The following is a 16,474-nucleotide window of genomic DNA, read 5'->3' as shown; positions in this document are numbered from 1 at the left end:
TTTAAATCACATGCTCATTTAACTTGGTCTTTTTTCTCCATGCAATTAGTACACAGTTTAAAAATTCATCAACATGCCAGTAGGACAAAACTGTACTGTGATTGTTTAAAGTAGATGTCAGTCTAACACTGAACTAAATTAAGACTAAACTAAAATAAATAAATAAATAAATGAAAAAAGGAGAAAGTGGTTGTTGAGGGGACTTCTTAGTTCTTGTCTTTTCAAAGGAAAATTCATTCAAGAGAGACAGTTTGAGTTGAACTTTATTTAGCAAAGCAAAGAATATACTATAAAAAGATAGGAGGGCTGGAGGGATGGCTTATCAGTAAGGTGTTTGCCTGTGAAGCCTAAGGACTCAGATTCGAGTCCCTAGGACCCACATAAGCCTGATGCACATGGTGGCACATGTGTCTAGAGTTCATTTCCTGTGGCTAGAGGACCTGGTACACCCATATTCACTCATTCTCTCTCTCTAATAATAAATTGATAAAAATAAATTTTCTAAAGAGATTGGAGTAGGCTACTCTTTCCCCCACCCCAGTACAGTGGATTTTGTATTGTGGATTTACAGACATTTCTGTGAATATTTATAAGGTAGATGGTATATTCATGGTATGTGATGACCTTTTCCCCCTTTCCAAATCATAGTGGACCTACTCTTCCTTTTAAGGTATTTCTTCTCATGATCCTCTAGAAAAAGCTCACAAAGGGTTAGGTGGGGTGTCAAAACCACAATGTAAGTGTTATAGTGAAGCCAGGGTCTTTGGAAGATGCAGACCTTTCATGAATGTGTGTGTGGGAAGATGCCCTGGTTTCAGTTTTTAATCTAGTGAGAGCAAACTATCTGTAGCCTCATAACATTTAAGCACAAAGGGACATTTTTACAGTCAGAAGACATGGCTACAAAACTACACTATAAGTTTTCTTGGTTACCTCATCACTAATTCCTTTTTGAGTAGCTGTTCAAGGTCCCACAACTGATCTCATGATTGTCCTTAAGACAATGTATTATTTTTAAGATTATAGCTTTTTTATGAAAGCTGTGTCCAGCTTGTCGGCTTTACAAACAGAAATAGAGCTTTGACTATCTTTCAAGGTCCTCATGGTCCTCACTCATATCTACCTTCTACCTGTAGAAAGTCAGCTTTCTCTGGAGTTGGAGTGATGACTCAGCATTTAAAAGTGCTTGCTTGCAAAGCCTGCTGGCCCAGGTTTGAATCCTCAGTACCCCTGTAAATCCAGATACAGAAAGTGGTGTAAGCATCTGGCTTTCATTTACTGAGGCAAGAGACCCTGACCCTCCCCTTCTCCCCACATACATGTGGAAATAAACTTGGAGAAAAAGGGGGTAGTCTGATTTCTCATAGACATTTTAATTTTAATTCAGATATTTGGAAAAGATTTACCCCATTCTAGGCTTGATGATAACAGAATAACATGTGGGAGGTAGGCCACAGGTGTGTTTAAAGGTCCATAGGTGAGTTGGTGCATTAAGTCTAGTGGACAGTAATTGCAGATTTCTTTTGGATAGGATAAAGACAATTCACATGGAATGCGCTGATTAAAAATCAGGACTAGCATTCTTTAGTTAGAAAATGGTTATCCATAATCATCCAAGTGACTTACAAAAGCCTCAATTGTGGTCTTGTTGTGTATTATTACTTCACAAAACTGATAGTGCTGACACTCAACTGAGGAATTCCAGTGTTGGAGATTAAGCAAGATTGTAAGTGCAGTTTTAGAGCAAAAAGCCCTGGAATATGGGAGTCATAATAGGCTGGTTCCATCACCTGTACCAATACACCATTAGAGAAAAGTAATGATAGAAAGAGAAAGGAGACTTAATCAATGTGCATACTGGCAAGAGAAACATATTAAAGGATCCAGTGAGCTCAAGTCCATCTTTGTGGTACTAATTTGAGCTTTGGGTTTAGATTGGGATAAGAGGTAAGAAGTATTAAGTCCTGCTAGACATGGTGACTCAGACCTATAATTCTATCACTTAGAATTATCAAGTTTTGGGCTAACCTAGGCCATACAGTATGACCCTATCTTTCCTCATCCCCTCAAATAAAATAGTCCTGGTCAAAGTATAATCTGATTGAACATTGTCTCAATTCTTATCCTGCAAAATGGTCTGATAAGTCATTACTGCTGACATCCCTTGAGATCAGTCTGGTTCCTATGATTACTTCTGCCCCAGGGTCTAGTCCTCATTGGGGTATTGATTTGGCCTGCAGATTTTGCTGTTTCTGGAATTCAAAGTGAGATTAGGTTCAGGACTGACTCATTGTTCTTCAGCCTTGGGCTAAGTACCACTAGCTTTTAGAGAGTCAGTACTTGAGTCTTTACCATGTCTTTACAGAATCAAGCTGGGAGTCTGACCCAAAGTAAAGGTATCAAGCTCAGAATGAGGATAGGTTTTCCTTCTGCTTTTAATTACCTCGTGGGCCCAAGGAGGAGTCAGTGCTTCAATGTTGGCAGCTTCCATGTGCCCATTGTATGAGTATGTAAGGTATCTAATTGGGGTAGGCACTACATTAAAGTTTTTTTTTTTTTTCCTTCCCAATTTCCTTTTACCTGCCTCTGATTCTAAATCATTTAATGACAGCTTTATTTTGCTTTCCAGTGAAGTGGAAGTTTACAATGAAATTGACATCTATATTCATGTTATTAGCATGAACTCATTCTGTCTACTGATAGAACAAAAAAATGTTTTCAAGTTCTTTCATCATCAGTGCTGAAAAAATTGACCTTTGCTGTTTTGTTTAGTAAACATTTATTGAGAACATTTACTTTATATGAGGATATGCTGTTTATATCATATCCTATAAAACATTGTTTAACATAATGGTTTAAGGAAACCAGCATATAATCTGAGGTTTCTAGAGAAAATATTTAGGATTATTGCTAGTAAAAATCTAAAATTGTATACAACTGGTATACTTGGTGGAAGAATAATTTTCTGAGCATCTTACACATGTATTATGTTTCAAATTGCCAATTGGAGAAAATAAGATGACTAGGCTTTTCTTCTGAAGGTATCTGGCTTTTTTGTACTTGCACTGTAATATACGGTTTGTGATGCATGATAGTACACACACATGAACTTTCTACATGGGTTAAGTAGATCCCATGGCTAAGGAGGTAGCTCAGAGGTAGAACACTTGCCTTAGCATGTGCAAACTTCTGGATTCTGTCTTCAACACTGCAAAAACAGAATTTTGTTGTTGTTGTTAAATCAAGAATGAGTTTCTTCTACCATAGAAGGGTAAGACTGCTTACAATGCAATCTTCCATACACAAAGTGCCTTGTATATCCTTGTCCTTACAGTACCTAGCACTGCCTACACAAGATCTTCATAATAGAAGAAGAGGATGACATCAAAATTAAAGAGAGACTAATAGGGCGAGGGGAATATGATTGAGGGTGGATTTGTGAGATGGAAAGTGGGTGTGGGGAGATTTATTGTCTGTAATTGTGGAAGCTGTTAATTAAGTTTTTTTTTTTAAAAAAGAGCCAGGTGTGGTGGTGCACACCTTTAATTCCAGCACTTGGGAAGCAGAAGTGGGAGGATGGCCTTGAGTTCAAGGCCACACTGAGATTACATAGTAAATTCCAGGCCAGCCTGAGATAGTGTGAAACTCTACCTTGAAAAAAACAAAGAAAGAAAGATTTAAATGTCTTGAGACATAAAACTAGACTTGAATTGTAGCTCTTCCATTAGCTGTGTGTAACTTAACAAAGTTGTTTTCCAGTCTTCCATTTGTATTCCTATAGAAGTAGGATCTTCCTCCTAGGATTGCTATGAGTGTTAACCTATAGAAGTAGGATCTTCCTCCTAGGATTGCTATGAGTGTTAAATGAAGGTAAATGCAGGGTGCTATATCAATAAGGTGTTTCCAGGCTAGGGTTGATGTTATAGTCCTCTTTTTTTTAACCATATATATCAAATATAACTGTAAACATTGATTTGAAAGAGGCTTGCTAATTTATAAACACAAGTACTCTGTCATATAATTAATCAGCTTAGATTTGGTGCTATTTATATAAAACTTGATTATACACATATTCAATGAATAATCCTTTGCTTGTTTTGAAATGTAGACTGGGGGGGGGGTCTAGAGTGATAGGTCAGGTTAAAGGTCCTTGCTTGCAAAGCCTGATGGCAGGGTTTGATTTCCCGGTACCCAGGTAAGGCCAGATGCACAAAGTGGCGCATGAATCTGAAAGTTTTTTTTTTTTTTTTAACAGTGGCAAGAGGCCAACTGTACTTCTTTTCTGCTTCTCTCTCTTTCTCTCAAATAAAAAATTAGAAGAAATAAATGAAATGTAGGCTCTTTAAGGAAGTTTAAGGAAATAATTCTGTTGCTACATTCCCTTAACAACAAAAAAAAAACCTCTTTTTAGAACCAACCCTATTTTTTCCTTCTGTTAAAGTCACCCCAGTGGCAGTAATTTATAAAAAAGATCCTCACTAAAATGTCAGTGGTAATCTAGAGGTAGCAATTTTATTAGTTAGAGTATTTTTTTCATGCTCTTATTTTACTTGAAAGTAATATTGACAAGGTAGATGCATAATGAGTATTTGGGAATGTTAACTTGATTTGGTAACTATTTGAATTGGTCCAGTCTGCCTACCTTAATTAGACTTTACTTCTATGGGAAGTGAAATAACCACTAGGCTTCTAAAAGCTCTTTTAGTTCTACTTCATGTGACATTAATTATGGCAAGATTTGGAAGATAGAATTTTCCTCAGTCCAGATTTGTTTCGATTTTTCCCTTTTTATTCATACTCTTTGTCAGTGCATTAAGTACATTCTCAAATGAATATGTACTAAAAGTTGGCCAACAAGGGGAAAAATTATAAGAGATTGTGGATTGGAAAAAAAAAATGCCACGGTTTGTAGGTAGAGAGCGGTCTCAATTCTGGTGCTCCTTTTTCCATCCTGGTTTGGGGTGGAATGGTTCTACTAATAACACCACCAGACCAGAATAGGTGACACATAATTCTTACTACAAGCATGGGATTTCCTCCATATTTATAATTTTAAGTTCATTTCCCACAACAGCTCTTTGAGGACATTTGTAAACCTCCCTGGTTTACGTATGAGGAAAGTAAGGCTGTGAGAATTTAAGTAGCATCCTGAGAGCCTCACAATTATCAAGTGACACACAATTAGCTAGGGATATAAACTGAGTGAGTTGGTCCTGCTGTGGCACCTGTGCTTTAACAGTGTTCGTTATGGCTTGATTTGTGATTGTATGTGTTTGAGAATAACGTTGCTACCATTATTATCAGCATTCTAATTGTACTGGAGGAACTGAATTCCACCAGAGCCTATGAGGCATTGAGGATGTCAGTGAATTTAGTAAGAGTATTTACCAGGTACCTGCTTTGAATTAGTGCTATAAAAATAAAGCAGGCTAGGTTCTGTTCTCAATATATGGAGCATATGTTCTATGGGAATCTGCCAGTAAATAAGGAATGAAGAACATAATCTCAGATTATCGCACTATGACAAAAACTAGGCAGAATGTTATATCTGTCTTAATGTCATGTAGATCTAATGGTGTTAAATACTATTTCCTAAACAGTTTTTAAAAAAATATTTTTAAAATATTTATTGATTAGAGAGAGAGTGAGAGAGAGAGAGGAAGAGGCAGATAGAAAGAGAGAATGGGCACACCAGGGCCTCCAGCCACTGCAAACAAACTCCATATGCATGTGCCCCCTTGTGCATCTGGCTTATGTGGGTCCTAGGGAATCGAACCAGAGTCCTTTGGCTTTGCAGGCAAACGCCTTAACTGCTAAGCCACTTCCCCAGTCTTTTTTAAAAAATATTTTTAAAATATTTATTTATTTAAGAGAGAGGAAGAGGCAGGTAGAAAGCAATTTTTTTTCTAAATAGCTCCATATTTGGTAGATTAAAGGAGAATATTAAATATGAAAATGAATGTGTTATGTAAGTCTTCAGTTGTATTCTTTGAGATTATAATGTGGGAGTATATTTTACTACTGATAAAATAGAACAAGTAAATAACTATTTTGAAATTAAAAAAATCACAATAAGGGCAGCCAGTAGCTAGTATGCATGCCAGGCTGTTGCACTTATAGAGTGCTTCCTGGATGCTATCCTAGGTTACTACTGGCAGTTCTGTTTTGGTTTGAAAGTCAAGGGACTACCATGTGCCAGCCCATGTATCTTGTCTTTTTCCTTCATTTTTCTTATGGTCTAGGGCAGGAGCCTCAAGTCATATATTACTTGAAAGGAGTGCTAATGTCATCACAATTTCTAATACTAGCTTTTGTATCAAGTGCTTCCTGTGTGCCAGACTTATTTCATCGTCACAGCTTTGTTTGTTTATGAAGACAGAGGAGAAAGCCTAAAGTAAAGCATACAATGTCCACAGTCACAACTAAAGGGTGTTAAAGCCAAGATTTAACTCAGGTCAGTTTGATATCATAGTTTATGTGATCTTACCTTTTAACTAGAGTGGTTTTTCATGATCCACTTTACATTGAAGAATTTTGCAAGAGCTTTTGAACCTTAAATTATCTTCTTCATTCAGTGGGAGGACAATGAACTCTCTTAAGTTTTCCCCTTTCAAATTTCTACAGTAATTAGATTTCAAAAAACAAGTAGAGGGAAAAATGTTGTGAGTATGTGTATGCTACTAATGTGTTCCTGATACATATTTTGTATAACTAGAAGGCTGCTAGCTATTTCTCATTTTAATAATTTATTAGAATTAGTTTAGAATAAAGTTACAGATGAACTTGCAGAGTCATACTTTAGAATTTTGTGATCTTTATTTGATTTCATATCCCCACTGATATATAGTGATCTAGGCTTTAAATTGTGTTTTTTATATGTATGTATGTGAGACAAGGTCCTCACTATATAACTTAAGCTGTCATTGCACTTAAGATCCTCCTGCCTCCGCCTCTCCAGTTTTTGTTGTTTTATAAGATCAGCTAGGTTCTTTAATCTTCAAGAAAAAAAGTACAGATTACTTGTCTTTGTAGCTGTTCCATTTCCACCATTTTACATTAAATCACTGGTGCTATAGGTTAGTGTTTGTGATGTTTAACCTTTTTAATTCAAGTATATTGCATTTTCATTTCTTTCTACTAACACTGTCTAATGTAGTAGCCTTGTATCATGTGTTAAACTGGAAATTTGGCTACTCTAAATTGTTTTAAATATAGAATTTGTGCTGGGTTCAAAAGACATAATATGAAAAAGACTATAGCACTGGAGAGATGTCTTAGTGGTTAAGGCGCTTGCCTATAAAGCCCAAGGACCCATGTTCGACTCCCCAGATCCCATGTAAGCCAGTTGTACAAGGTGAGACATGTGCAATGTTGCACATCTGCACAAGGTGGCACACATGTCTGGAGGTAGATTACAGTGGTTGGAGACCCTAGCACACCAATTCTGTCTCTCTCAAATAAATAAAAAGATTAACTTCTCCTTTTTATATTAAATAAATTTTGATCTACTGTGCTAGATAGATACTCCTTTCATCTTTTAAAATATTCTTAATAAGGCCACTAGAAAAATTTATATGTGACATGCATTGTGGTTCACATTGTATTTCTATTGGGCATTGTGCCTGTTTTTGTAATCAGTAGTGTCAAGTGAATCCTATACTGTAAGAATTTATTGAAAATTAGATAAGCCTCATATTTCTTTATGTGATGCCATGTATTTTTTCCCTTCCCCTTTTTCTGATGATTAAAATTCACCCAATTACACAGTTGTCATAGTAAAAATGCTTATTTAAAAGTTGAATCTTGGGCTGGAGAGATGGATTAGTGGTTAAGGCACTTGCCTGTGAAGCCTAAGGTCCCAGGTTCAATTTCCCAGCACCCACATAAGCCAGATGCACAATGTGGTGCATATGTCTGGAGTTTGTGGTGACTAGAGGCCCTGGTGTGCTCATTTTCTCTCTCAAATAAAATAAATTAAAAGTTGAATCTTTATTATTCAGGTTTAAAGAAAATCCATTGCTGAATAACAAGGTCTATATACCAAAGGCTTCTGTGAAAGCTTCCTCCTGGTTACAGCTGGTGCTAGGGGAGGTGTGATTTAGAGCACTTACTGGGATGATGAGTGGACAAAGCAAGAAAGTATTTGAGAATAATTAGTTTAATGTGATAATTGCAATAGATCATAGTATGACTTTAGTGAATTAGTTACACATTCTTTTATGGGAAAGTGTAAACCACATTGGTTTTGATGTATTGGTTTAAACTTAAGATATTTAAATGTTTTCTGTGGTTTCATTATAGAGTCATATGAAACAAAATAAGAAAAAAGTTACTAGTGTATTTTTTTATATAAGTAAACTTTATTATTTGGCCTTGATACAATTTTATTTTAGTAAATTGGATGATATTAACTGATTGATGGTAAACCTATTTTTTAAAATTAAATTTATCAGGCTTTATAAGAGCCAAACATATTAATAAGCCAAGCCCTACATACTTAAGTACGAGTACCTGTCTTTTGTTGTACTACTCTCAAGTAGTTAATGGATTAAAGCCTGGAAAGTAAGATATAATGAGATTATAGTTATTTAAAACATGAGAGCTGGAGAGATAGCTTAGCAGTTCAGGTTCTTGCTTGCCTGCTAAGCCTAAGGACCCATGTTCAACTCTCCAGATTCCATATCAGCAAGAGGGCCAAAGGTGAGGCACAAGGTCGCACATGCCCACTAGGTGGTGCAAGTGTCTGGCGTTCTATTTCAGTGGCTGAGGCCCTGGCTCTCTCTCTTTTCCTCTCTCTCTCTCCCCCTCTTGCTGTCTTAAAAAAAAAAAAAAAATACCAGTATCGAAGACTATTTGCTAAATACGGTAAAAAGTTTTAAATATTTGCTTTGTTATTAGTGCCTGATTTTGAGACCCTTGTTTGCTCTGCTAGACATCCCTTAGGAGACGATGGTCTTGTGTTGGGTGAGGTCTTTTGGTACTAAGGTACTCTGATTTGCTTCCTAACTTAGTTTAATGACAGTAAAGCCAAGGAAAAAGTAAACCAGTGATGTTCTGTAAGTTGAACTATTTAAGGGATTATTCAGTCTAATACTCTGCTTTCTTGTACAAAAACCGTAATATATTTTAATACTGATTTTACAGATCCTTCTGCTGAGGAGTTGAGAAAGCTAATGATGTTGCATGGAGGTCAATACCATGTGTATTATTCCAGATCCAAAACAACACACATTATTGCCACAAATCTTCCTAATGCCAAAATTAAAGAACTAAAGGGAGAAAAAGTAATTAGGCCAGAATGGATTGTGGAAAGGTAAGTTAAACTTTTGATTAAACTTAATTAAATTAATAAGTTATTTTTAAATGGCAATGATTTGTTTCATTTATAAAACAGACCTTACTTTAACTTAGCATCTTCCAATAGCACCAAGCTGAGGACCAAGTCTTCAACATATGAGCCTTTGTGAACATTCTGGATCAAAACTATAGCAAAGTAGTATTCTGAGTGTTATACCCTCAGCTGGAAAAAGCAGAGGAGATTATGCAGGCAAGTAGCAGGAAGCAGTTGTAGGTAGGTGGGGCTTGATGGAATATATAATCTGTTCAATAAATATATCTGTGTCTCTCATAGGGGCTAATCAGTGTTCTGAGTACTTAGGAACTATCAGTTAAAAAAAGGAAGATCTGCTGGGCGTGGTGGCGCATGCCTTTAATCCCAGTACTCGGGAGGCAGAGGTAGGAGGATCGCTATGAGTTCGAGGCCACCCTGAGACTCCATAGTGAATTCCAGGTCAGCCTGAGCTAGAGTGAGACCCTACCTCGAACCCCCCCCCCCAAAAAAAGGAAGATCTTTTCACTACCTCATAAAGCTTAAGAGACAATAGGTTTAACAGATGAGTAATATTTTTATCATGTTGTATGTATTTTTTTTTTAACTTAGCATACCTGGATTGCTGCAAGTAGGACTGAGGAAGGAGAGCTTTTTGTAGCGTTAATAACTTTTTGTTTGGTTTTTAGTAGTGCTAGGGAATGAACACAGAGCATTTTACATGCTAGGCAACTATATTACTATTAAGCCATACTCCCCAAGTCATTCTTCGTTTTTCATTTAACTGCTTTGTTATTTTTGAAGCAGAATCTTGCTATGCAACCTACACTGTCTTTGGAGTCTTTGTGATCTGCTTGCTTTAGTCTTTGGAGTGCTGGGATTATAGACGTGTGCTATTACATCCAGATGTTATTAGCTCTTAATGGTCATACTGTAATATCTCTGCTATTGGTTTAAAAAATGATAAAAAGGCTGGGTGTGGTGGTGCACGCTTTTAATCCCAGTGCTCAGGAGGCAGAGGTAGGAGGATCACTAAATTTGAGGCCACCCTGAGACTACATAGTGAATTCCAGGTCAGCCTGGGCTAGATACAAATAAACAGTAGCCATTCATGGTAACTTCTTACATTTAAATATGTCATCTGGAATTGTAGTGATGACTGGAAGTGTTCAGTATTTGCTAGGTAAGTGCTTTACCATTGAGCTACTTCCTCAGCCCCAGATACAGTATTTTATTTATTAATTTGAGAGAGGGAAAGAGGCAGACAAGACGAGCGGGGGGGAGGGAGGGAATGGGCACGCCAGGGCCTGTAGCCACTGCAAATGAACTCCAGATGCATGCGCCCCCTTGCGCATCTGGCTAACGTGGGTCCTGGGGAATTGAGCCAAAGTCTTTGGCTTTGCAGGCAAACACCTTAACCAATAAGCCATCCCTCCAGCCCATAAATGCTTTTAAAAATGAGAAGTCACATGGTAGTGGAGAAGACTATCCTGAGTTGTAGAGACACGGTTGGGTTCATGTCCAATCTTCCTAATTCTGTATCCATGAAGTCACCTGAAATTTCGTGTTCTCATTTGTAAGAGAATGCTATTTTCTTCCTACTATGTTTATGTGAGAACTAGGAATCATTTGTGCAAGTTAGCACAATGATGGGTATATTTTAGATCTTAGTATATAAGAAGCTATCGTTGTTGCTTTTACTCTATAAACATTAGCAATTTTTAGAATTTTAAATTTGGAAAGTTCAAGAGTACTTTTAATACTTCCAGAAAGCCAAATGTGTCTTGCTGATTAAAGAGTCTTTAAACCCTGGGAGGATTAAATTTGACAGCTCATTTCCTACAGCATCCTAGTTTCCTTCTCTTATTTTTTATTCTCATAACCAAGCTATTTTCTGCTCATTATATAGTGTTGATAAGCATAGCTGAAGAGATTGAGTTGTTGGTAAAAGTAATAAGCATACCCATTCTCCCTCCCTCTCTCTCTGCCTCTTTATTTCTCTCTTTCTCAAGTAAATAAATAAAATATTTAAAAAAATTGAAAACAGTGCCGGGGAAGGGGGCCAATGCAGAGGTGGCTTAGTGCTGATTGCTTAAGGCACTTGCCTGTGAAATCTAAAGACCCAAGTTTGATTCTCCATTACCTATGTAAGCCAGATGCACAAGATGTCGAGTTTGCAGTGCCTAGAGGTTCTGATGTGCCCATTCTCTCTTTCTCTCTCTCATCTATCTCTTTTTCTCTCTCAAATAAACAAAATTTTAAAAAACTAAAAATGAAATAAGCATCACTCCAGAGTTGAAATAAGTTGTCACCAACAATCCTATCATGGTGCCATGGCTAGAATTTTGAGCTCAATGCAGGAGTTTTTGGTTTATAGTCATTGAGTGCAACTGTGAGTAGTAAGAGAAATTAAGAGAAAGGGAATTTACTGGGACTTGATTTGCTCAGAAATGTATTTTTAGGGCTGGAGAGATTGCGTAGACTGCAAGCCAAAGAAAGGACGTTGGTTCAATTCCCTAGGACCCACATAAAGCCAGAGATGCACAAGATGGATCATGTGTCTGGAGACCCTAGTGTGTCCTTTCTCTCTCTCTCTCTCTCTCTCTCTCTCTCTCTCTCTCTCTCTCTGAAATAAATTAAGAAAATGTTTTTAAGTGTGTTTGTAATTACAGCTGTTTTTATTAGTTCTTTTTGCTAAATACAACTAATAAAATAGCACAGAAAAAGTAGCTGAAATGTTTATAAGATTTAACTTTAGTCTAGAATTGACTCTCATCTTGAATGACTGAAACTGACCATGGACATCATGATTATATAGCCTGTTGGCCTCATTTTTAGATGAGAAGATGAGGTTAATGAGTTAACCGATTTGCCCAAGAACAGAGCAGGATTTAGAATTTAGTGTGAATTATTTTGGTTCTTTGCCAGTTACTGAGTTTGTTACAGATGAGTTGACTCAGGAATGAATCAGTTTGGGTATATATAAAAATATATAAAATATGGGGGCTGGAGAGACCTCAGCAGTTAAGGCATTTGCCTGCAAAACCTAATAAGTTCAAGTTCGATTCCCCAGTGTCCACATAGAGTTAGATGTATAAAGTGGTGCATGCATCTGGAGTCCCTTTGGAGCAGCTAGAGGCCCTGCCACATCCGTTCTCTCCGTCTCTCTCTGCTTGCAAACAAACAAACAAACAAACAAACAAAATATCAAGTGGCCAGGCATGGTGGTGTACACCTTTAATCCCAACACTTGGGAGACAGAGGTAGGAGGATCACCCTGAGTTCTAGGTCACCCTGAGAGTACATAGTGACTTAATTCCAGGTTAGCCTGAGCTAGAGTAAGACACTACCTCAAAAAACAAAACAAAACAAAAATGTCAAGTGACTATTATGTCATAATATAAAAATTCTTTTGGTTAAATCATAGTACCACTTTCACATACTAAAGCTATTTTTGTTGATTTCTTCTAAGAAATACTTTTAAAAGATTTTTTTGTTACACATATTAGCTGGGGTTTTTTTGCATGTGTATATTTGTATATGGCATGTTGCATGCATGTGGGCACATGTGTGTTTGCACATACACATGTAGGCCAGGGATTGATATTGGGTATCTTTGATTGATTTCCATCTTGTTTACTAAGGTAAGGTCTCACTTGAATTCAGAGCTGTTATTTGGTTAGTGCTCCTGGCCCATGAGCACTGGGGTTACAGGTGGGCTATCACACCCACCTTGCATGTTTGTGGGTGCTAAGGGTCTGAACCTACGCTAGCATGAGGCACACTTTACTAGAGCCATCTCAGAAACTACTATTTAGTGGATTGATACAAACTATTCTTTTTTATAGGTTTTTTTTTTTTTTTTCCTTTGAGCAGTTTAAAACAGAATTACAACTTACTAGTGTGTAGAGCCTCCTCCTTTCCCTCCTAATAGGTCCTCATGTGCCCTCAGGCTGTCCTACAATTCTATGTAGCTAATAACTTCAAATTCCTGATCCTTCTGTTTCTACCTCCTGAGTGCTAGGATTACAAGTATATACCACCATACCTGCTTTATGTGCTGCTGGGTGTCATGCATGCTAGGCAGATACTCTTTTATCTATTGAGTCACATGTCCAGTTGGAGTGTTCTTTCATTAGAATTCCTAGGACCTTGATTTCCAAGAGGGTGTCTTTTAGTGAAAAGTGTGTGTTCTTTGGTTTAAAGTATAAGATTATCTTCTAAAACATTTGCCTTGCAAATGCTATGCTTGTATATATTGTATATATTGCTTTTAGACTTTTAAAAGTTCATTTGCAAGCAGAGAGATACAGTGGGAGGAGGGAGAGATTGACAATTGGCATGCCAGGGCCTTGTGCCTCAGCAAACAAACTTCAGCTGCATGCACCATTTTGCATTTGTCTTTATATGGTTACTGAGGAATCAAACCCAGGTCATTAGGCTTTGCAGGCAAACACCTTAACTGCTGAGCCATCTCTCCAGCCCTTAAACTTTTGTTACACCCTTTTTCTCAAGACCACTTTATGTTGAAATTTGAAATGTAGGATAGAAAAGTTATTGTGGCATAATTCTGCTTTACCCATCAACCATAAGCTATGTTGTTAGAGCATAATCTGTGAACATTGTCCTAAGTTATTACAGGTTGGCTTTGGTTTTATCTTTAGTTTTTCTGTTCCATTTTGTAGCATGGGAACCTGTTTCCTGTGGTTAGGTTCTCCTATGGTTAGGTTCACACATAGATTGGCTGTTAGTGGAGAGAGATGAGGCTTATTTATTTATTTATTTTTTGTTCTAACTTATTTCAGTTCATGGAGTCTGTTAGGACTGATTTTCAGTTTATCCTGTTTTTCTAAACTTTCAAACTATATACTCATGTGGTTGTGATACTTTGAAGATAAAACCTGGGTGTATCATTACATTCACTTGTGAATATAACTAATTCAATTTATTGAAATAAGTTAATTGCAGTTAAAATCTCATGATTTTCTTGTGTGTTTGTGTGTGTATGTGCGTGTGTCCTGCCCTCAGTTTACTATTTGAAGGATTATTTGAAGATTCTAGTTTCTGATACAGATTTGGCTTAAAAAACTAATCTTGATGCATCATTACACTAAAGACAGATGGTACTATTTTTAGAACATATCATTTGGCTGTTTATGTGTGTGGAGGCCAGAGGACAACCTTGGGTATCTTCCACAATTGCTTTTATACACATACATGCATACATGCGTACATATATTTGTTTTGGCATTTTGAGGTAGCTCAAGTTGGCCCGGATTTCACTATGTAATCTCAGGCTGGCCTGGAACTCACAGAGTTCCTTCTTACCTCTATCTCCCGGGTGCTGAGGTCAAAGGCTTGCACCACCATGGTCAGGTCCACCTATTGTTTTGAGACAGGGTCTTTCATTGAACCTGGTACTTACTAATGCAGCTGGATTGGTTTCTAGCAGGCCCCAGCAGATTCTCCTGTCTCTGCCTTCCCCAGCACTGGGATTACAGGTGCAAACCACCGTGCCTGGCATTTCATCTGGGTCCTAGAGCTCTAAATTCAGGTCTTTGTGCTTGAACAACAGGTATTTTATTGATTGAGACATTCCCTCAACACTTAACAGTTTTAAAATTGGTTTTCTGTAAGACAGTTCAGTGATTCCTTGCAGGTTTTTTTTTTTTTTTTAAGGTATGTAGAAAACGGAAAAGAAAAATTTAAGAAGATAAAAATGTTAAAACTTTTAGATTTTTAGTTTACTATTAATTTATTCACTATTTTTGTAAATAATTAGAATGCTTTCTTTGTATTGGTTTTAAGTTTAAAAACCAGAGCTATGGCTGGGCATGGTGGCACATACCTTTAATCCCAGCACTTAGGAGGCAAAGGCAGGAGGATTACTGTGAGTTCGAGGCTAGCCTAAGACTGCATAGTGAATTCCAGGTCACGGCAAGACCCTACCTTGAAAAACAAAACAAAAAACGAAAGAAAGAAATATTTTCTACTATTTAAGGAGCCAGCTGTTTTAAAATTTGGTAATTTGCATAAGTATGCTAGTAATTTGAATTCTTGAAGTGAAATATTTTTAAAGATACCGTAGCCATATGTTACTCATATAGCAAGCAAAAATCAATTTAAGATAGTTTAATGAAGACTTGTTTACTTAGTTTATGATAGCTTAATGAAGAATTGTATAATGGCATCTACCTATTATCCTAGTACTTGTAGGTAGAGGCAGGAGGATCAGGAAGTCAAGACCGACCTTAGCTATGTGAGACCTACCCTGCCTCAAACAAACAAAAAGATATCTTAATCAAATCAAGTTTTAGTTGTGAAGTATAAAGGAGTTGCCAGTACCACTGTGTGTTAGTATGGAGATTCTCTTGGAATTTAGTCATAATGCCTGATATCTCTTGACTCTAACTCAGATACACATAAACACTAAAAATTATTACTTTAATGTTGAGATGCTTTTCTTTGTCCTACATTTTTAAAAAGTTTTTTGTTTTCTTTTAATTATTTTGAGAGAATGTCATAGAGAGAGGAGAAAATGGGCACGCCAGGTCCTCCAGCCAATGCAAACAAACTTCAGACACATGTGCCACCTTGTGCATCTAGTTTACATGGTCCTGGAGAATCGAACCAAGGTCCTTTGGCTTTGCAGGAAAGCACTTAACTGCTAATACTTTTCTCCAGCCCTCTTTTTTTTTTTTTAAAGCATGTGCCACCACACTCAGCTCTTTTAAGTTTTTTTTTTTTTGTTTATTTTTATTTATTTGATAGTGACAGAGAGAGAAAGAGGCAGATAGGGAGAGAGAGAATGGATGCACCAGGGCCTCCAGCCACTGCAAACGAATTCCAGATGCGTGCGCCCCCTTGTGCATCTGGCTAACGTGGGACCTGGGGAACCGAGCCTCGAACCGGGGTCCTTAGGCTTCACAGGCAAGCGCTTAACCGCTAAGCCATCTCTCCAGCCTTCTCCAGCCCTCTTTGTCCTGTACTTTTAATCTAGTTTTTCATACTTTGTGAAAAATTCATATAATGGCCCTAATGTGAATTATTGAAATTGAGTCTTTACTCATTCTGGACAAATTTTTATTTACTGAGGTAGGGGGGAAAGAATTGGCATAGTAGTGCCACTAGCCACTTCAGAGGAAC

General features: G+C 37.3%; 1 protein-coding gene across 7 annotated transcripts in view; it reads left to right on the top strand.

Annotated features, from left to right (window-relative positions):
* The window catches only part of Rev1 (REV1 DNA directed polymerase), a 101,056-nt gene that overhangs the window by 33,169 nt on the left and 51,413 nt on the right, over nucleotides 1-16,474 (top strand). For 3 of the 7 annotated variants that reach the window (XM_045147730.1, XM_045147731.1, XM_045147729.1), the window contains exon 4: nucleotides 9,145-9,313. In XM_045147730.1, coding sequence (XP_045003665.1) covers nucleotides 9,145-9,313 — 169 coding nt within the window. Of the gene's footprint in view, nucleotides 1-6,242; nucleotides 6,455-9,144; nucleotides 9,314-9,437; nucleotides 9,548-16,474 lie in introns of those variants that run through there. The other 4 variants (XM_045147734.1, XM_045147732.1, XM_045147733.1 and 1 more) reach the window with 4 other exon arrangements.

This window comes from Jaculus jaculus, chromosome 4, assembly GCF_020740685.1.
Source record: "Jaculus jaculus isolate mJacJac1 chromosome 4, mJacJac1.mat.Y.cur, whole genome shotgun sequence".
NCBI lineage: Eukaryota > Metazoa > Chordata > Mammalia > Rodentia > Dipodidae > Jaculus > Jaculus jaculus.
This window is presented reverse-complemented; position numbering and strand designations above follow the sequence as displayed.